Source organism: Zootoca vivipara, chromosome 2, assembly GCF_963506605.1.
Source record: "Zootoca vivipara chromosome 2, rZooViv1.1, whole genome shotgun sequence".
Lineage (NCBI taxonomy): Eukaryota > Metazoa > Chordata > Lepidosauria > Squamata > Lacertidae > Zootoca > Zootoca vivipara.
The window spans coordinates 72,696,820-72,717,817 of NC_083277.1; the positions used below are offsets into that span (position 1 = coordinate 72,696,820).

General features: G+C 44.3%; 1 protein-coding gene across 2 annotated transcripts in view; it reads right to left on the reverse strand.

Annotated features, from left to right (window-relative positions):
* Positions 1-1,789: 1,789 nt before the first annotated feature.
* The window catches only part of PPP2R2B (protein phosphatase 2 regulatory subunit Bbeta), a 232,005-nt gene continuing 212,796 nt past the window's right edge, over positions 1,790-20,998 (reverse strand). For both annotated transcript variants that reach the window (XM_035105326.2, XM_035105327.2), the window contains exons 7-9: positions 12,735-12,904; positions 10,833-10,924; positions 1,790-7,630 (exon numbers count right to left, since the gene is read on the reverse strand). In XM_035105326.2, the coding sequence (XP_034961217.1) occupies positions 7,351-7,630; positions 10,833-10,924; positions 12,735-12,904 (542 nt within the window). In that variant the 3' untranslated portion in view covers positions 1,790-7,350. The remainder of the gene's footprint in view (positions 7,631-10,832; positions 10,925-12,734; positions 12,905-20,998) is intronic.

Sequence of the window (20,998 nt, forward strand, 5' to 3'; positions counted from 1 at the left end):
AGCTCATTATGCTTATCCATCAGATGTGCAATTTCACTTTCTCTCTTAAACACTGAAGTCTGCAACAGGGAGTGTGTGTGTGTGGGGGGGGGTTACTTCATTATGATCCTGCCCCAGCTGGGTATGATCTTTGATAATTTTTTTCGTTGTGAAGGAGCCAGCATGCTGATAGGGAGGAGAAGCCAGTCACGCTGCTATATGAAACATGAAACGAACATTTTACACAATGCATGTTTTACATTTGAATGTATTTGCTTCTGTAGCATCTGCATGCAGGGGTCCTTTGCCATTTTAATCATCCTGTTTGTTGAATGGCTGTGGCAGGACGGAAGGCATCTACAGTCATGCTTTGGGTGCAGAACAAAGGAGTTAGAACTATAGTCCTCCAGGGCTCTCTGGACTTTCCAGAGGCAATAGCAGTCAGCAGGGCAAGGTGGTGATGCTGAATTGGCTTTTCGGTGCCAGGGTCACTCCTGGTTATCAAGGAGGAAAGGGGAGAGGAAGCAAGGCCAGCACATTGGCAAAATCTTGGCCCCATCCACTTAAAAGGTTCCCCGGGAAGGAAGAATGCAGCTGAAAAAGGCTCCCCACCCCTGGCATCAAAGCTCCCCAAAGACGGGTGTCCATTTTAAATAGGCTTCATAGTCTTTAGTGTCCAGCATGGCATGTGTTAGTATGCTTGTGCATTTTGTTCCTTGCTTGAGAACTGGAAACTGAAAGGCTGTGCCATCAGTTTCCATAGCAAATTTGGATCCTGGCTGTTGGATACATCTTTTCATTCCTTCATTAACTTTTTAATGCTTACTACTATAAAATAATGAAAGGCTTAGACCTTAGAGATACAGTTAGACTGCTGCCAGTGCACAAGCCTTCCTATGAGCATGCAAAAGGAGGTAGGCCAAGCAATAGTAGGCACCAGGGGGTGGCCAGTCACTGGGGGCAGCCTACCCAGAGCCCCTGAGAAGCTTAAGCCAGTCCTGTATATTATTATGGTTATGTCCTATATCAATTACAAAATGAGAAATTAACATTAGATGTTGATCAGTGACTAAGCGGTACTTCGGTGATTCTATTTTGAGGGAACACACTCCATAGATTATGTCCAGCTCCAGTGGTGCAACAACAAAACTGCTAGCACAGTTGCAAAGCTAAGCAGAGTCCAGTATGATTTCAAATTAGATGGGGGACCAATTTGAATCCTGAATTGCAGAGGGTTGGACTAGATGACCCTCCGGGCCCCTTCCAACTCTACAATTGTATCTGTACTATTGGAATTATGCTTTTCTAGGTATATTATAAACTCCATTTAAGAAATTATTTTGTATCATGATCATGTTGTCCACGAAAGTCCACAGTAAGGGCTCATCCAGGTTTGCCCTTGCCCAGCCACTTTCCCCTGGGGAAACCCAATCTTTAATGCTGAATTGGAGCAAACTTCAATTGGGTTTTCTCCTGTCTGCTCTGATTTATTGCTAAAGTGCAGGTTTTCCCAGGAAAAGGGATGGGGACAAGGGCAAATTTCTCGGACTCGTGCCTGGAAAGCACAGGAGAAGTAGAGCACAGCTTGTTCCTGTGCTTTTAAGGCATGGGACAAGCAGAAGTGTGGAGGAGCCCCCTATTATGACAAGCAGGAGATATCAATAGTTGTAAAAAAGGATTTTGAATGTGTTTTAGCATTTTTCTTTGTATCAACAGGACCTTTTAATCCCTTGTAAAATGATCTGAATGATATAAAGCAAATGCATATAGATTTCACAGGCTTTTTAATGGCCATGCCTTGTGTTGTAGACTTGATTAGCTTTGATTCTGTGTGGAGTAATCTGTGTTGATTGTCTTTTATGACTAGGTTATAGTTTCTGTAATAGATGACCTTTGTTCAGAATGCAGACACCAAGACCAAAATAATAAACCCATGCTGGGAGAAGGTTTCATTTATTAGAGTACATTTTCCCTGATACATTGAAATCAAAGTTCCATCTTTTAGAAGATGATTACAAACACCATAAAAGAAACCCCACATTTCACCTCTCTCATCAACCAACGTGCTGTATGGCAACCCAACTAAATAGATCTGCCAATCCTGGCTGCGTTAGGCAAGCACTTGACTCCTAATGCGGGATTATGAAGGGGCTGAGGAGGCTGCCCCTGATAAAACTCAAATGGAAGATTTTTTGGCAGCTCGGCTTTTCAGAGAGGTTTAGACTGTGGGTTAAAAATAATAGCCCTTGTCACTTCACATAGCCTTGTTATTGGAGATATTTAGTGCTGAGGCTGGGCTGTGGGGGTAGTATCTAGGATGTGATCATGTTGCTTCCTGCATCAGTGAACACAATATTGATTGTGAGCTGTCATGGCTTGGGCACACTTTATGGTACTCCAGCAGGCTGCCTTCGACAATGAATCATGCCACATCTCTCATGCACTGCATTATCTTAAGACAGCCGTAAGAGCAATAGGGTGTCCTTCCTTAATAATACACCTCTTGAATATCTCTGTAGCTCTTCTAAAATAAGGCAAGCATTCAAGAAATTAGCAAACTAGCTCCTTAATGCTGCTATCATTTATTTTTGGATTCTGAAATCCATCCAAGCCCATGGTGGTGAGCCAGAGTTTCTTGTCATAAAGCTTAATTTTTCGGAAGTGAACATCACCAGGACAGACAGAATGAGAAATCTCTCTCCCTCTCCCTCTCTCTCTCTCTCTTTGCCCTTTGCCTCTCTAGCCAAGCAGCCACCAGGCTCTTTTGAACAGGTCATCTCTAAGCAGAGCTTGATGCCAACATACTGTTGGAGCACATGACCCAGTCGCTATATTATAAAACCTTGGAAAAATCTCCAGATGAATCTCCTCCACAGAAATGGTTGGTTCCCTTCTGAAAGTTCAAGAAGTGTTATAGCTGTTTGGTCTGTCTCATACAACAAATCAGCTCGTCCATTCAGTAATATGACAAATACAATTGGAAACTGCAAACAAAAAATAGCCTATTACGCATATATTGGATGGGTAGGTATGCAGCTGGATACAATGCTTGCAGCTTTAAGCGCGTCAGGGGCAGAGCACTTATGCCCCTCTCAGATCCATGGGCTACACTCCCCTGACCCTTTGATTCATCAGTTATTCCTTCAGGCTTCCAAAAGGTGAACTCTTTCAGTCTGGTCTCCAAGCATTGGCTCCTCCCACCCAAGTCTCTTCCTTCCTGCTTCCTGTTCCACTGAAAACTCACTCACCCTAACCAGCTCTGTGGCCATCAGTATTGCCGCACAGCCCTATTGATTATTAAAGGAAGACCTTTAGCAGAATGTGGGGTGATGCAGTGGCAGCAAAGATGGCTCAGAAACAATCCTAAGCACTGTGAGGCATGTGTTGGCCCTGAGAGGAAGGGGGGGGCACCTTTTGACATGTGTGATCTACTCAGCTAGAAGTGTCCCACCTACTGAGAAAGCTATGCCAGATTAAAGTTGTCTTTTAGTCTGACAAGAACTTTCTTAATGTCAACGTTAAGCTCTGGTGTAGCTGGCACACGGGAAGGAGTTGGGTTGTAAATCAGGGCATTGTCATGGAATGACAATAAGGAGAAAGGAGTGTGAAAGCAACTTCACATTCTTTGGCATTATGATGCCCACAGTCGTATGGAAACCATCCCTTCCCAGCCTATGGTTGCATATCCTTGGAGTCTTCCTAGTCACTGACTGCTTGTGTGCGCTATGCTCTGTGGGGACCCTTGACAGGAAACAGATGATGGGAGACAACCTGAACACAGAAGTACTTGGTGTGGGTCACAGTGCAAAAGCCTGGCTAGAAGCGAGTACCGTCAAGGATATACTTGAAGGATGCAAACCATAGGATGGTACTGTGAGCTCTTTCCATGCAATGGGCTTTCCAGCTCCCGTAAGTATTCTGACAAGAGCACTGCAGTGCACACAGTTTGATAAGCTATTATTGAAACTCTTAGGAGTGTTTCCGTTGTGTTTTATGATGCAGCAAGAGAAGGGAGATCTGAAACCCTGGTACATACATCCAAAGACATTGCTGGATCATAACCGTAAGCATTTATGCCAGCATCTAACCTCGCTGTACAGAGGTGGTATATTTCTGAATACCTAAGGCTGGTGACAGACAGGGGATGGATACTATTTTCATTGCCTTTCCTTTTTGAGAGTCTCCTCAGGGGCATCTGTTAGCTGCTGAATGCTGGACCAGATCTTTGATTAACCCAACAAAGAAACCGTTCCCTTAAAACCTGTCACCTTTAATTTCTGCTCATAGAACACACATGAGACCAAAGTGAAGCAAGAGATTCTTCTAGAATCCAAATTCTAAACAATGTTCTTTGTGTGAATGAGCCCTTTGAGTCTGCCATTGGGTGACCTTAGTGCCAATGGCATAGGGTTGGGATCCTCACTCAGAATTTGGAAATTAGCAACTCCACACCAGAACATCTTGGAGACAATTTTACTTCTGATACCAGAGTGCAGCTTTTCTTTTAAAAAAATGGCCCCTTTTTTATTAAGAAAAATGACTCATTTACTCCTGCTATTTTTTTTTATCATTTTGTGTTTTTTTTTAAAAAAGAGGTTACTCCTGAAAGCCATTACTTGTAATAAATTTATAAGCCAGCATACTCCCCCCCTGTAGTCATTCCTTTAAACAAGGCAAAACATCAAATTTGCCCCTGACCTGAGCAGTCTCGTGAAGAGCAGGCAGGGAGTTAAGTAGTTTAATAACAATGAAAAAGCTTGATTCCAAATATCTGAACTTCCTCTTGCTCCCAGGACTATCAAATCAATGTCCCCTCCCTGGCTTCTGTGCAGCCTTGTAGTATTTTGATGTCTCTTGAGAAAGCTGCAGGCAAAGTCTTGCTCGTAAGGTGTAAGAGATGGTCAGCTGGGCACAGGAAAAGGCTGGGCTTTTAAGCATCCTTTACCCAAGAGGGTGTTTAGAAATTCTTGTATGCTTCATGGCAACAATCACAAAGGATGGAGCTACTGCCCCACTTTTCACAATCAGAGGAAACAAGAAGCGCATTGATCTTCAGATAGCCACCTTGTCAGAGAAAGCATTGGTTTTATTTCTTGTAGGGTCTGTTCTCTGGTCATAATTTTATTTACTTGTTTTTATTATTATGGTAGTTTGTTCGTTTTATAAAAAAAAATCCCACCCTCCCAAACCAATCAATTGTTCAAGAAAGGCAAGACCTAGATTAGATCCTTGTAGTGGAACAGGATAGTTTACCATGCAAAAACGAAGAGCTAGTGTAGCTAATCTTCATATTGCAGAACCATGGACAACCTCTCTTAGAAAGCAGCCAGGCGAGGATAGCAATACATGTTGGTGGCTATTTTTCTGTGTGTGTTTGTTTCATTTAAATTCCATAAATTAGCAACTCAAGAGTTCGTTCTTTTATAAGGAGGAGAAAAAAGAACAAATGTCTACTGGAATAAATAAATAAATAAACAATATTTAAACACGCACTACTAAAAATAAAAAGGAGAGGGAGGAACCCTCCCTCCCACACACAAATACATATTTATGTCATGCAAGAGATTGAAAGAGAACTTTTTTTTAAAGTTCTCTCAGCCAAAGCAAAGGTAAAAATTTAAAAATAAAATAAACTCACAGGAATTGCAGAAGAAAGCTCAGATTTGTTTTGGTATGCAAAAAAAAAGTTGCATATTGGAAGCATTGGGTTTATTTTTTTGTTTTGTAAGGTATTTTGTATACCATCAAAAAGGCACCACAGGATCAATCCAGCCAAATCCCTATGAGGACATCTGTGGGGTGTGATGAAAAAGGGTAAGAGCCCTCAATAGCACACGTGGTTCGTCATGAATGGTGAGTCAAAATGTCTGTACTGTGTACCTGTTTTTCCTGTCTTGGCTTTGCTTTTCTTCTGTCTGAAGGCCTTTCCAGAAAACAAAAAAGGGCTTAGTGATCCTTAAAGTAGCACTAGCATTATGTCCGCATGCAATGATGGAAGGACAAAGTGGACTTATTGCAAGTGGGACAGCAATGCTTCTGTGGGCTGGGCCTGGGCAATTCACATATTTTTCAGCTGGGGGAAAAATTAAGAGGGCGGATTTGTGTTCTAGCACTGAATCAGAACTATGGACTGATTGAAACTAAATTTAAAGGCGGAGGGGGCAGGATGATGGAATGTCACAAAGGTTGTAGGCTGAGACACTGCTGTCATGAGTAATGCGTTGGTAGCAAGATCTTAGGACTTGCTGCTCTTTGCCATTGCCAAAGAACAAATACAATTTTTGTATGAGGTCAGTGGCTTTAATGAATGGTATAGAGGGGGGGGAGATTCAGCATCTCAAACACTCGGATCCAGCCGAACATAAGCACACAAGCACTTTTGCAGTCTATTTTGCAGTTAAAACACGTGCTTGTGAGATCAATGGTGCTCAATTTTTTTTAATTATGCTGGATTGTACCCTAGGAAAAATTAAGTTAATGGCATAGTTATGGTAGTCACCACAGATGTCAGATACCAGCCAATAGGAGGTTGTGACACCTGTGCAACATAAAATGGCACGTAAAAATGCAACAAGTCCTCTAGCTGGAGAGAACAGGGCTGGGTGGGTGGGTGGGGGAGCAGAAATGGCATTTCACCCAAAGCAAAATCTTGTGGTTTTGCAATACATTAGAGCTTGGGCAAAAGTACATTTGTACCTCTCATAACAACTGTTACAGCAAAACATTTATTGTGTGACAAATATACACAATAAATGAAAATCTGGAAAGGCCCTGAGTTGATAAAAGGTAAATGCCATCTTTAAAAAGGGGAAAGGACAATTAGAGGGGAGAAATGAACCAGCAAAGGAAACTGAATTCCTGTTTGGGTATGGCTGTAAAACCCAAAGATCTCCAAAATTGAACCTGGATAACTTAATCTTTAGATACAGTAATACATCATTGTATTTTATGGCCTTGCTTGCATTTTTTTTGTAAATATATTACTATAGTCTTAACTTCTGTATAAATTGGCAGATGTCTAGAACAATATTTTTAAAGAAACTAAAAGCTACTACTGAGTACTGGGAAAAAATAAATCACAAATAATTCAAGCTTGCTGTTGAATTAATGGTGTCATTTTGTAGGTCTCAATACTTGGAAGTCAAATGTTCCTAATGGGCTTTGCCAACCCAATTTCTTAAGGTTTGGGGGAAAGCAATAGACACTGGAATCTGAGTGCTTGCCTCTACATAACTAATGTCTGCGGAGGAATAACAAAACAAATAAGGAGGAGAAGGGAAAAAATTAAACGGAAGAAACATTTTAAAACTTGTGTTTGCTAGTTAGTATCCAGTACGTAAGATTCCTAAGGAACATCTTCCCCGCCCCTTCCTAGTTAACCTTGTCCTGAAATATATACAGGTTATTTGTCGCTGCCACTGCTATGATATTTTCTGAAGGATGCCAAGCTGTATGCAGGATCTTCTTGCTAAAGTCCAGACTGTCCACACTAATTTCATCTTTTCTCCGTTTGCCCCCTACACAAACTTTGCGGGGTTTCAGGATGGCACGGGGTTTGCTGTTTTCCCGTGAGGCTTCCAGGGTCACATCACGCTTGGTGTTGCGATCAAACATTCTGAAGAAATTGTTGTAGGAGCCGGTCATGATGACACTGAGGAGCAAGCAAAGAGAATGGGGTGAGAACAGGAATCAAATCAGGTGACGTACCAAATAGAATTAAAACCTGTTTCATTTCCCTTCCCATGCATTTTCTGCCATACCCAATGCTGATGGCATTAGCTTAGCCTTAGATAAACACTCAAGGCCCCTTTGACAGAAAAAGAGGCACCAAGGTGCAGAATAATGAATGGGGTGTAGGTGGAAATTTCTGTCCTCCAGATTTGTTGACTGAGGTGAGGTTTCACTTCCCCTAATGGTTGGGCTGACTCCAGCCAGCATGATTGTTTGTACAGCTGAGGAAAGTCTCACTGCTTATATCCCTGCAGCTTCAAATCCTATTTAACAGGTACAGTGGTGCCTCGCTTAACGAATGCCTCGCACAACGAAAAACTTGCTAGACTAAAGAGTTTTGCGCTACGCGAGGCATTCATAAGACGACAAAATTTTCTATGACCGCCGCTTCGTCTTACGAAGCGCGGCCATAGAAAGCGGCAAAGGAAGATCAGCTGTCAGTGAGGGAAGCTGACAGCTAATCTTCCTTTCCCAGGGGGGACGGAGCCGAAACGCGGCGGTTGCCCCCTGCCTGTCTTCCCCTTGGCTCGGGGAAGACAGACGGGGGCAAGCAGCGCCTGCTGCAATTCGTCTCTGTCCCCTGCCGCCGCCTCTCTCCCTGCACCCCAGACACGGAGCGCAACTTCGGAGGTCTCCGAAGTTGCGTTCCGTGTCCGCGGAGGCTGGCCAGAGGCGGCGGCTGGGAGAAGAGAGCTTCTCCCCGCCGCCGCCTTGCACACAGCCGACATCAGACGGGGCTTCGGAGACCTTCTCCGAAGCCCCGTTGCATGCCGCTGCCAGTCCCCCAGAGCCTATAGGAACGCATTGATTAAGTTTCAATGCATTCCTATGGGAAACTGGGACTCGCTAGACAAAAAATTTGTTACATGAATTGACCCATGGAACGAATTAATTTCGTCTAGCGAGGCACCGCTGTACTTGGAATTGGGAGCACCTGGCAATGAGGAAGCACAGTGCAGGGAGCCTAGTTTTTAGAGGAGGAAAACAAGGGGGAAAAAATATTCTGAACAAAACAGTGGATGTATGACAGAGGGTGTGTGTGGATGAGACAGCCTTCAATGACTGGGAGTTGTGTGTCTGTGTGAGAGTGAGTGAAAAGAGGATAGAAAAGCAAGTCAGCCTTTCCAGCAGGGAAACTGAGGAAGGGGAAAGAGAGAGAGAGGGGAGCACTCGACCACCCTCCTACCCCTCTTTTTTTTGGGGGGGGGAGACAAGGCCCCACCCCCACCCCTTACACACCCTCTCCCTGCAAGGGTGGGAAACGCCCTGATGTGAAAGTGTGCGGGAGAGAGGAGGTGCCATCCATCTGCCAGCTCGACGTCCTGCGTGCCTAACCGGTGGGGAACAGTGAGGCGGTGGTGGCAGCAGCCAGAAAGAGGAGGGCGAGGTGGCGGGGGCAAAGGCGAGCTGAGGGGCGGCAAGGAGGAGGAGGGCGCGGAGGAGCTGAGGCCGGGCTGGTAACAGTGCTGCTGCTGCCGCTCATCCTGAGCAGGAGAGGCGGCGGCAGTATCATCATTGCTACCAGCCCGCCTGCTCCTCGAATGATGCCATCTCGCCGCCGCCGCCCGCCTCTCATAGGAGCAGCGGTTGGGAGAGACACAGCGCAGCGCCTCTCCCAACTGTTGCTCCTATGAGAGGCAGACGGAGGCGCGGACACACTCTCTCTCTTTGCTGGGTGAGGCACAGCGCCTCTTGTCCAGCAAAAAGCGAGCGAGCGAGGGGAGCATGTCTCTTTAACCCCATTGGGGCTGGGCATGTCCGTGCCGCCGTTTCCCACTCTTTGGCTCTGAAATGGTGGACGTGCCGAGGCTGGAAGAGTCCCCCTTTCCACATGTGTTCCAATCCTTGCGGAAAGGGCGACTCTTCCAGCCTCGGCACATCAACCATTTCAGAGCCAAAGAGTGGGAAACAGTGGTGGTGGTGCAGACATACCTAGCCCTGATGGGGTTAAAAAGGCACACTTCCCTCGCTCGCTCCTTGGTGGTAGGAGGAACAAGCTGCCTTGGCCCCGGCCATGTGAGGCACAACCTCCTTGGCTCCTTCAGTGGGAGCAGTGGCGTTTCCTCCCTGGTGGGCCCAAGGCCAATGCAGCTTTTCTTACCCTTTCAACATTGTGGTGTTATCGCCAGGTCATGATGTTTGCCTGGTGAAACATTGCAATGTTGAAAACATGAAATTGGCCAGCCCTAGCAGTGAGCAGAACTCCATGAGGGGCAGCAGTCATGCTGGCTGTTAGAGAGAGATGGGGCTGGCACTTAGAATGCCTTTGAATGCAATGCTGCGCTGCTGGAAAGGACAAGTCCCTCCTGAGATGCAAATGCTGTGATCTTTCTGTCTCCATAAACCTATGTGTGAATAAACTACATTTCTAAGACACTTCAGACTCTCTGTGCCTTGCTTTTCAAATGGAAAACAACCCTGGTTGAGTGCCACAACTTAACAGACATTGGAGCAGGCATCCCCAAACTTCGGCCCTCCAGATGTTTTGGACTACAATTCCCATCTTCCCCGACCACTGGTCCTGTTAGCTAGGGATCATGGGAGTTGTAGGCCAAAACATCTGGAGAGCCGCAGTTTGGGGATGCCTGCATTGGAGAGTGGTGAGTATTTTCCCTGCCTTGGCTGATGAACAGTTGCCAAGTTTCATTCAGCTTCGCAATGATTTCTACACCACAGGGGGTGGAGGTGAGTTGCCAGGGCGATTGTCCCAGGCAATTTTTTTAGAGGAGTGTTGCTCATACCACCCTCTCTTAGCCAGCCCTATGGTGCTTTTGCAAGGCTGGGATCAGATCCAAGCCTTGCAAAGCAGCTCAGGGAGGGCTGCCTGAGAAGGATGCCATGCGTTATTCGATCCCAGCTTCGCCCTCAGGGGGTCGGGATCAAAGGGCACATGTGTCCTTCTCATGATGCCCTCCGTGAGCCAGCCCTGTTTGTGAAGCTAAGATCAGAGTGGCTCATGGCTGGCACCAGTGGTGATTGATTGACTGGCACACGCTTTCCCCCTCAGCCCAATAAACACACACACCTCCACTGTTCATGAAGCAGAAGAAATGCAAGATCAAACAGTGTAAACCAAGGGGCAATTGGGGGTGGGATAGCCAAAGTAAAAGGAGGCTCCTTACCTGTCAGACCCATTCCACACACATTCAAATTTATCAAAAATGCAATCGTTCTCGTAGAGGGAACACAGCTTGCTGCGGAGGTAATCATGAACCTAAGGGTGATAGTAAAACAAGGTTCAGTGGGAATCATAATCCAAACCCTGATTTATAAATCTTGTGAACCAACATGACATAGTATCTACTAGTTCCCTACAAGCTCACCTCTTACTCATTTAGGTTCTCAGATACATTAATCCTGGAGACATCTTCTACAGTGGATACATTAAGCTGTTCATTACTAATCCAGAAGCATGGCTCAAAAGAAATGATGCTCGCAAGATACTTAAGGGAAGAACACAGCAGTCCCATGGGAGAAGGCTGCTCCATTACCAAAGAGACAACCTCAAAAATAATCTATTATGGCAATAGGGGAGAGACGTGGGTAGGAAGAGCACTCAGCAACCTTATTTTCGTAACAAAGATTCAATGAAGGGTGAAGCTGTCCAAGAATCAATGCACACACTTGCCGTGCAAGCTCCAGTTATCTGTTCCAGTAGTCTGGGGTGAATGTGTATAGGGGGAAGTCCACCCCGGCATCCAAGAACAATGTTGGAGGACACAGGTTTAGGGGCAGGCCCAAGACTTTTTGCTGCCTGAAGCAAAGGGGCAAGATGATACCTTCCCAATTCCACATACAGAAGCCACTTGGGTTGGCAATCTACTCTTACTTCAGCACTGGCAAAGGGGGAAGCATCCTCCACTGCATCTGAGGGTAGTAGGGCAGAATGACACACATAGTGCTTTGATCCAATACTTTTGTAATTCCTGTCCATTAGCCAGCACCTGCTACCTCAGGTGGGTGCCTCTTTTTACCTAATGGTAGGGCCGGCCCTGATCCCTCCCCTCCACCTACAGGGTGGAATTCATATAATGAGTTCCATCAGCAGAAGGGCTTCTGCTTGCACAATGGGGTCATTCTGCATGCTCTGCATACCTCTGAAATTGAGCCAGGGGGAAAGGGAGGGTTAGGAGAATCACCAGAACAGTATGCAAAGAGAGGAGGTGCGGAGGTGATTCTGCCTGGCAAGCTGAAACGCTTGCAGTGATGGAATGTTTGCAATAGTGTGATGTTGAATTCCCCCCATAACGATCAAAGCAGCACCTCTGCCCAGGTAAGAAGTATTACATTCAAGTAATTCAGAGCAGTCCTTGTTTATTGGTGGAGGGTGTGCTCTGCATGCAGGACCCAGGCATATCCAGTTAAAGAGTGCCAGGTAGCATGTAGCAGCAGGAAAGACTCCCCCCTCCGCCTGAGATGTTGAAGAGCTCCCAGCCAAAGTAGATAATAGTGGTCTACATGGACCGCTGGTCTGCATCTATATAAGGCAGCTTCTTGTATAGTTTGGCCCCTTGGCCTTGCTCCTGTGAGAGACAGTCTGTGTTCCTTCAAAGATCCCTAAAGGCACAGCAACGTTATTAGGCAGAGAACACAAGTATATTCCAACCCTCATCAGCAATTTCATTACTTTGGATTTGTAGAGGGTTTGACAAGCAGCCTTAAAATTATGCAGCTTTCCATGAGATCATATGCAACAGAAAAAAACAAAACGCAAATATCGTTCTAATTTCAGCAGGAATGGAATGGAAAGGAGCATCCTAAACAACGAGGACTTTGCCTGTTAGTTCAAAGAACTCATAACAGTAGTTATGTAGCAGTTTTGAATGTTCAAAGTGCTTTACCTAGATTGGGTTTGGCCCAGACTTAAGTAATATTTAGAGCAGAATAACTGAAATCAAATGTGTTTAAGTTATGTCTAACAGTGGATCAACTCTAAGTATGACAAAGCCTGGGTGCATCCCTTTATCTTTAATTCCTACCACTCATTCATTCACAACACATCAAAAACCTTGAGGGTGAGGTACCTGGTATGTTTCAATAGGTCTGTTCTCCATGTTGAGGTCCCACACCTTGACAGTGAGATAGTCCCTGGTCATGATGTACCTCCCGCTGTGACTGAACTTAACATCAGAAATTGAAGAGATGATCTCAGAAAAAAACGACCTGTTACTTGGGTCTTCGGGCTCTTCAAAAACTATACAACACACACAAAAAACAAGTCACTTAAAACATGGCCAAGACACAAGTCAACAGGGCTGGTGCCAATGTGGTAAGTATTGAAGTATTGATGTGTTTCACTTGCACAGCAGTGTGGAAATATTTAACGGAAAAATGGTTACAGTTCAGGATAGTATTCAGATATAAGTGCTAGTTGAGCTTTCCCATCCCCATTGTGTTTGTCAACCCAGGAGCAGGGATATGCCAACTCCCTAACCCTTCTTCAAAGAGCATGGCTCTCTGCAATCATGAGTACAGCTTTGCTTTGAATCTGGAACCCCAGTCGGACAGGGTTCTGGGTCACGTGGAAGTGTTTGCATATACATTTATGCCTAAAACCTACAATATGGACAATTGTGCTCTGTGCACATCTACACTCTCATTCTGACAAGCACAAAGGCAAGAATGCCCAAAAAGGGCTACAATAGCTGTCATTTACAGAACAAACAAGACCATAAATAACATAATCCTGCAAAAATACAATCAACATTACAGTCTTATCAGGGAGTAAGCCTTGTTGAAATCAAAGGTACTTACTTCTAAGTACATATGCATAGGCTTGCAGTGTTAGAACTCATCTGGAAGTATCCTTTTAAAAAAATGTTTCTATTTTGTTTTACTGTGTTTTGAAATTTTGCAAGCTGCCCTGGGAAAAATGTATTGAAGTGGGGTATAAATATATAATATTTTATACGGGGAGGTATGCACAATAGGAAGAGCAATGCCTTACAGATGCCTTACAGAAAGAGCAATGATGCAAAAATCAAATTTTATTTTAGAAAAAATATATACTCAGCTGAGTGAAATCTCCCCTAAAAGTTCAGAGTTTAGTGCAAAAGCTGACAAAGTTGAGGAACAGAAACTCCCCTCTTTATAGTCTATAGTTTCTTTGCCAAGTCTCCCTTCTGCCTAATTACAAAGGTGGGGTGAGGGGAGAGACGCACTGGGATCAGCACTGAAGTCTCAACAAGATCTTGCTTTTCAGTCCTTAACATATAATTGCCAGAGTGAGATTGCTTGTTTTGCCTGCTTTTTCATTCACCTGACAATCTCAAACTCCATCACGCTACCTACATTTGCATTTCAATATTTCAATGCATGGCATCATTAAATATATATATCTGTAGACTATAAAATATTAATTTCTTAAATTAAAATGCAACAGAACAAATCGAGCTTTCACACCTGGACTCCCACTGAATGACTGGCAGCAAACCAAAGTAAATAAGAGTTTTTAGGAATCTAAACAGAAGTGTAGTATGATTACATCATGTGGGAAGTCAACGAAACTGAACCCACTTTATGCCACCTTTTGATTTGTAAAGTTGGCTTCCATGGGACCAAACTTTGGTCCACTGGATCCTGTCTTTGTTGCAGAGGCCAGCTGGCCAAGGCCCTGACTGCACCATACACTTAAAGCACTATCAAACCACTTTTAACAGTCATCAGCAACCATTCCCATTCCCAGAATTCAATGGGAAGAGGGACTGATTATTAAACCACTGTGGGGATTGTAGCTCTGTGAGAGCAATAGGTCTCCTAACAACTCTCCGCACCCTTAACAAACTACAGTCCCCATGATTCCTTAGAGCAGGCATGTCAAACCTGCGGCCCTCCAGATGTTTTGGCCTACAACTCCCATGATCCCTAGCTAGCAGGACCAGTGGTTGGGGAAGATGGGAATTGTAGTCCAAAACATCTGGAGGGCCGCAGGTTTGACATGCCTGCCTTAGAGGAAGCCAAGACTGTTACGAGTGGTGTGAGAGTGCTTTAATTTTATGGTGCAGATGTGGCCTGGGTTGCTTATAAAAATTCTTCTGGATCAGGGTGACCCCAAGTGTAGGACATTCTGCCTGGCATCTATGGCTAGTAAATGTGGACTTCCCTGCATCTCCTTTCTGACCTTCTTCCCATAGCTGCCAAATCTCCCATTTTTCACGGGAAACCCCCGGATTTTAATCCGTTTCCCGCTGTTATTCCGAATAGAAAAAAATCCCATAAATCCCCCGATTTCCTACCTGCCAGGGAGGCTCCTTCTGCGCATGTCTGAACATGCTTAGAACTGATTTAGGGTGCTGCTCTGCCCATGTCTGGGCACCGGAAGTCCCTTCTACGCATGTCTGGACATGCGTCGAAGCGACTTCCTGTGCCACACCGCTGCTGATCCCAGATTTTTCAACGGGAGACTTGGCAGCTATGCGTCTTCTTAAGACATTTATCTTACTTCAGTCATTGAACTGCTCATCCATATGCTGCACTCTGCTTTTGTTTACCCAACTATCGTATGTGTGTCATGTCTATCTATCTATCTATCTATCTATCTATCTATCTATCTATCTATCTATCTATCTATCTATCTAATCTATCTATCTAGGTGATCCGGGCACTGTCAGCTGGTCCTGGATCCACAGAACAGTTGAGATTTTAATGACTAGGCAGTGGTTCCCAACAGCTATGCCAGAGGGGTCCGCAAGATGCTATTAGAATAAAAAATATATTAAATATATTTCGTATGATAACAGATTTTTTGTTTTGGCCGCTTCCTGCATGAGCAGAGTCTAGTGCAAAACTAGAATTAGATAGAGGCAGTAGTTCTGCTGTATGCCGTTAGGTGGCGCTTTACAAACACTACTGTTTTGCAAAGAGGCAGCGCGCACATTCTACTAACGGTCACCTCCCCAAGATGCTTTGCGCACGTCGGCTTCATTTGTGCGCTACTGCGCAGGTACCCTGTCTTCTCCATTCCCCTCCCTCCTACCTGGCGCGCGTGCTGCCTCTTTGCAAAACAGTAGTGTTTGTAAACAAAGCATTGTTTTTCGCGGAAGCTACAGTTCGCGTAGTTAAAAATGGACCGTTGGTTAAAAAGTGGTTCATCTCATTAAGAACTGAAAATTAAAACTAACTGTATACTGATGGAGTACTCTGTTGTAACTGTAAAAAATGTATAAATATAAAATATAAAAAGACTCTTAATTTGGCTCTCACTTTTTAATTTTAGGATTAGGAATTAATGGGGGTCCTTGTCACAATAGCGGCTCAATGAGGGGTCCTCGAGAAAATTTTGTTGGGAACCCCTGGTAGGGCATTTTAATGAGAACACTCATCTTTAAAAGAATGGACTATTCTCTACCAAGCCATCAATTAGTGGAGTAAGAAGCATTTGTATCAAAGCTGCCACCAGTCAAAGAGATTTAAAGCTTTACGGGCCAATCAATATATGGCGTTAGCCAATCGAAGTCTATACAGAGGTTTCAGAGCAATTGCTTACTTCGTGTATATATAAATCACAACCTGAATGGCCCAAGAAAGCAGACTGATGCAACTGTGAAGTTAAGACCTGTTTTCCCGTAGGACAAATCTCAAGGATGTATTCAATGGATGAGTTTTAGGACCCTCACCATGCTTTTTCAAAATGTTATATCTATATTAAGTAATCATAAAACAAAAATATGATACCATAGCAGAACTTGAGAAAGAGCATCTTCCATTGTTAGCATACTTTGTTTGGCAGCGGCTATATTGGTAAAAGTAAATAAATTGTATGACCATACATGAATTCTTAAAACAACTACCGGATGTTTTCTCCACTACCATCATTCTGCAATTGACTGCAGTGACAGCTTGGTTCCTCAGCTGTGGACAATAACCTGAAATCAGGGACGGGGGACCTTCTTCAGCCCAAATTTTAAGCCACATTCCTTCAGCACCACCTGCCAGTGGTGGGTGGGGCAATGAATATAAATTCTACCTTTATAGAGCAAGCAAATTTCTATACCTACTCACACCGATTCTCTACCTTCCATCCAGGGAAGCAAGACGCATCATCGAAGATATATTCCAGTCAGGCAAAAACACTCAATGCAAGTGCTAATCAGGACTGCAGAGGCACTCTGGCCAGGGAGAGTCTCAAGGGCAGCTAGAGAGGCTTGGAGGGACACATTCAGACACAAAGCTTGCATTTCCCTACCCCTTGCCCTATGTGAGAGTGAGTGTTTGGGTAAATTGTGCTAGGCTTTTGTTGGGGTTGGTGGAATCCCAGATTAAATTTTGTTCTGACTCGTAGCGTTAAGGCTGCACAAGGGATTGTTGGTTCTGGTAATTGTGTTTGTGGTTGTTGTTTTTTTGGTTTGGCTGAATGTGTACAGGCTGTCTGGCCTACGGGTGTATTACTGAGTGTGGAATTTGTGTGCTTACTGAGTGAGTGAAAACTTGCTTTATGGATTTTAATATTGTATCTTTGTATTATTTTATATGCTGGATTATTATTCTTGTTCACTTTTCTTTGTGACTGCTTTGGAATCTTTTCTGATGCACAGCAGTATTATAAATGCTTGAAAAGAATAAATATGAGGGAGAGGGAGGGAGAGGGAGAGGAGGAGGAACTACATGTATATTTGACCAAAGGAAGCACATTTCTGTGGCCAGGGCAGAAAACATGAAGTGTGGCTAAAACAAGATGAAGCTTAAGGAAATTTCTTAGAGACAGTAGGATTTCTTTCGCACTGCATGAATTCAGCTGCAATGCTGTGTTCTCACCCTTCGAAGGGTAATGACCCACTTGACACCTAACATCCTGGCAATGAGAATTTTATTTACTTACGGTATTTTTTAAAAATAAGTTTGACACTAGCAGTCAGACCTCCTGCAGGAAAAACTGGGGAAGAAAACCATACCAGTGCAGGATTTCCTTTCTCAGCAAAAAAAATTGGTGAGTTTCATTGCCCTCTAACTGAATGCTGAGCTGTGAAGTCCTGAATTTTGGAATATGGTGTGTGCAGGAAGGAGGAATGAAAACATCCCAAAGTGCCAGGATAAATGATCTCTCTACAAATCTGAAATGGCACTGCTCACAGCAGTCTCCAGCTTGAGCTCCTTTAGCTGCCAGCAGGAAATCTGATGACTTGTGGGTTTTTTCAAAAAAAACCTGAAAACATCAAGAGAAGTGTGTGGGGGGGGATCAAGATCTGAGCTGGCTTGTGCAAAGCACCTAACTTCCACAAGAGCTTGTCTTGGCTGTAATAATTATGGGCTCAGGCACACTAGGAGACAGGATTTGGGAGGAATTTTTAACAGCTGCATCATTTCTATGGGTCCTGTTATGTGTAAAGCTTGAGTCAAGTTTGCTGGTGCTAAAGTGACAGCAGAGGCGACGGGCTGACTTTTGCTGCAGTCGAGGAAAGAGAAATTTGCAACCACCACCAAATTATACAAAACCTAAGAGCATGTGAAAAACTCAGGGCCAGCCTACTTGTGATGTGGCAGATGTCCATATATTTCTCTTTCTATTTTAAAGCAGTTGTTGGGGGGCACTGAACTTGAGGGTGGGGTGGGGTGGGGTTAATTTTGTCCCATTTCATTTTCCTGATCTAAATACCCCACTAACCAATATCTGCAGGCTTGAAGAGCCTGCAGGCCTGTAGATGCTGCTCCACTGCAACTCCCATCATCCCAAACATTTGCCATGCAGGCTGGGGCTGGAAGGAGCTGCAGTCTAGCAATATCTGGAGGGGTATAGGTCAGAAAAGGTAAGAGGCCATCCACCTTTCAGTCATGCTCCCTTGGTTTCTATACATCTTGTACCATCCTGTAAAATCTCTTTTAGAGAAATATGCACATAGTGGAAGCAAAATCATTATTAAATTCAGGTGTGCATGTAAATAGCAGTGCAATTTATATATACACTTGTACCTTTGTTTCAAACTTCTTGTGACTTGAACGTTTTGGCTCCTGAACGCAGCAAACCTGGAAGTGAGTGTTCCGGTTTGCGAACTTTTTTTGGAAGCCGAATGTCTGAGGTGGCTTCTGCAGCTTCCGGTTGAGTGCAGGAAGCTCCTGCAGCCAATCAGAAGCTGCGCCTTGGTTTTTGGAAGTCGAACAGACTTCTGGAACGGATTCCGTTCGAGAACAAAGGTTCGGACTGTACTGGCCGATTTGAACCAGGCTGCTGCAGTGGAAGAGAAAGGGAGCAGGGCCACTGCTACTTCTGGCTCCTCCTCTCCCTGAATGGTCATTAAAGGAAGATCTTGAAGAACTGGTGCCCAAGTTTGCTTCCCCCCCCCTTCATCGCTCCTTCCCCATTCTCTTTCCTTCTGTGTTGTGTCTTATTAGTGTTAAGCCTGAAGGCTGCAAACTGTTCTGGGAGACTCTTTGGCTGAAGTGCAGGGTAAAACTGCTTTTAATGAAGTATCGTGGACCTTGTTGTAAAAAGACATAAACGTTTACACAGCCTGCTTGCCACAATGCCATTTTTCATGCTACCCAGCAATCCAGGGTGAGGATTATATGTGCAGACTGCAGGATTTAGAACCGGGCTTGACTTTAGATTTCCTTGAATTGGGCCTGCATCCAAACCCTTCTGTATAAGCTCCCTCTCAACAGTGTATTTGGTGAAGGGCACTTTGGAACAATGCCTGCTTTGCGGTTTATTCATCAAAAGACAAGGCATAAGTGACCTTCCTTCCCACAGTTTCTGTCTTCATCATTTGCAATTACTACCACTGCAAAGTGAAAATTGAAATGCAGGAATTTGTGAACTGCCTTATTATCAAAGACCAGATGGTGCTCCTTTACTCAAAAGAACCTCTGCCAACTGGAGACTTGGTGGTACCATGACAACTGGTGCAGAGAAACCTTAGATGATCATATATGATGATCATATATGGGGCCTATCCCAGCTTGGAGGGGGATCTCTGGGCAGAGGAGACAACCATTCTCCTCAACCCCCAACTGAGACAGCTGGTTTGGGGAAGGAAGGAAGGAAGCGGAATGGCAGTAGATGGATAATCACTATACTTTTTGCAGAATAACTTGCTATTTGGTGATATATATGCTTAAATATTCCCAACACTATTATTTTAGTATGCACCAACATGGCAACAAGTAATCAATGTCTTCTACGTTTTTCTCCTCATGTCTGCATCCCTAAAACGTTCAGTGGTAGGGATGGGGAAACCTCAGGCCCAGGGCCCAAATTTGGCCCCCCAGGCTGCTGCATCTGACTCTTGGAACTCTCCTCAGGCCATATTCCCTCCCAAGGCACAACCCTCATCCAGGCTGCTTTGCACTCTCCTTAAATGTTTTTGCCTGGCTGGAATCTGCCCTTCAACTCTGATAATGCTTCTTGCTTGACTGGATGGAGGACAGTATTTAAAACAGAAGCCTCAGGACGAGAGATCAAGGAATGCCAATGTAAACAGGTGTGTCTTCAAAATATCATGGAATGCCAATGAGGATGGGGCCTCTCATATTTCAGCAGGGAGTGCATTCCATAGTATTAGGCCCACTGGTGAAAAAGCCTGGCCTCCCGTAACCACAAGGCAATCATTCTTAGGCTGTGGCAAGACTAACCTGTAGAATGATATACAAAGTCTGCCTTCTATAATGAAATTATGAACAACCTAAAAGTTATTTCAACCTGCAAATAGGAAAAATAGGATACAGCAGAAAAAGGGATGCTGGGGAAACCTTGGCGGTGCTGACAACTAGTATCCTCTGGAACCTGGTCAGCAGAAACTGCTCTCGCCTTACCAACAAAATTTCATGGAAATTCAATTTTTCACTTCTCTGTTTGTTGGGTGCACTTTGGATTAGCATAACCAGAACTAGTCTATTATCATCTGGGTTGGATAGATCTCTTGGTTCCAGATCAGTCTCAAACACCCTAATGCCAAATGCCGCAAATGTATACTTTTAATGACACAGGGAATGAACATGTTGATAAGAGGAACAAATGGTAATTTGCAAATCTTGACTGTAGGAGAGCTGCCCTTAAATATCCAGCAGGCTAAATAGAGTTGTAGTTTCCGTTTATTCATGGGGTTTTGTTGTTGTTTGTTTTTTGCGGCTGGGGGCATGGAAACATCATTTTAGCCTTCAAGTGCTTAGGGAACTTGTCCCAAGAGGTTTTCAGAGCAACTAAGGTGGGACATGTGGTGCAATTTCTATAGTTTCTACATGTTCTGTAATTGCATGTCATTTCCTTAACTTTGTGGATGAGTAGTGCAGGATTCCACAATGCACCATTGTTCTGAATAGAATTTTTTTTTTTAGTTGATGACAAAATCCTGAAGAT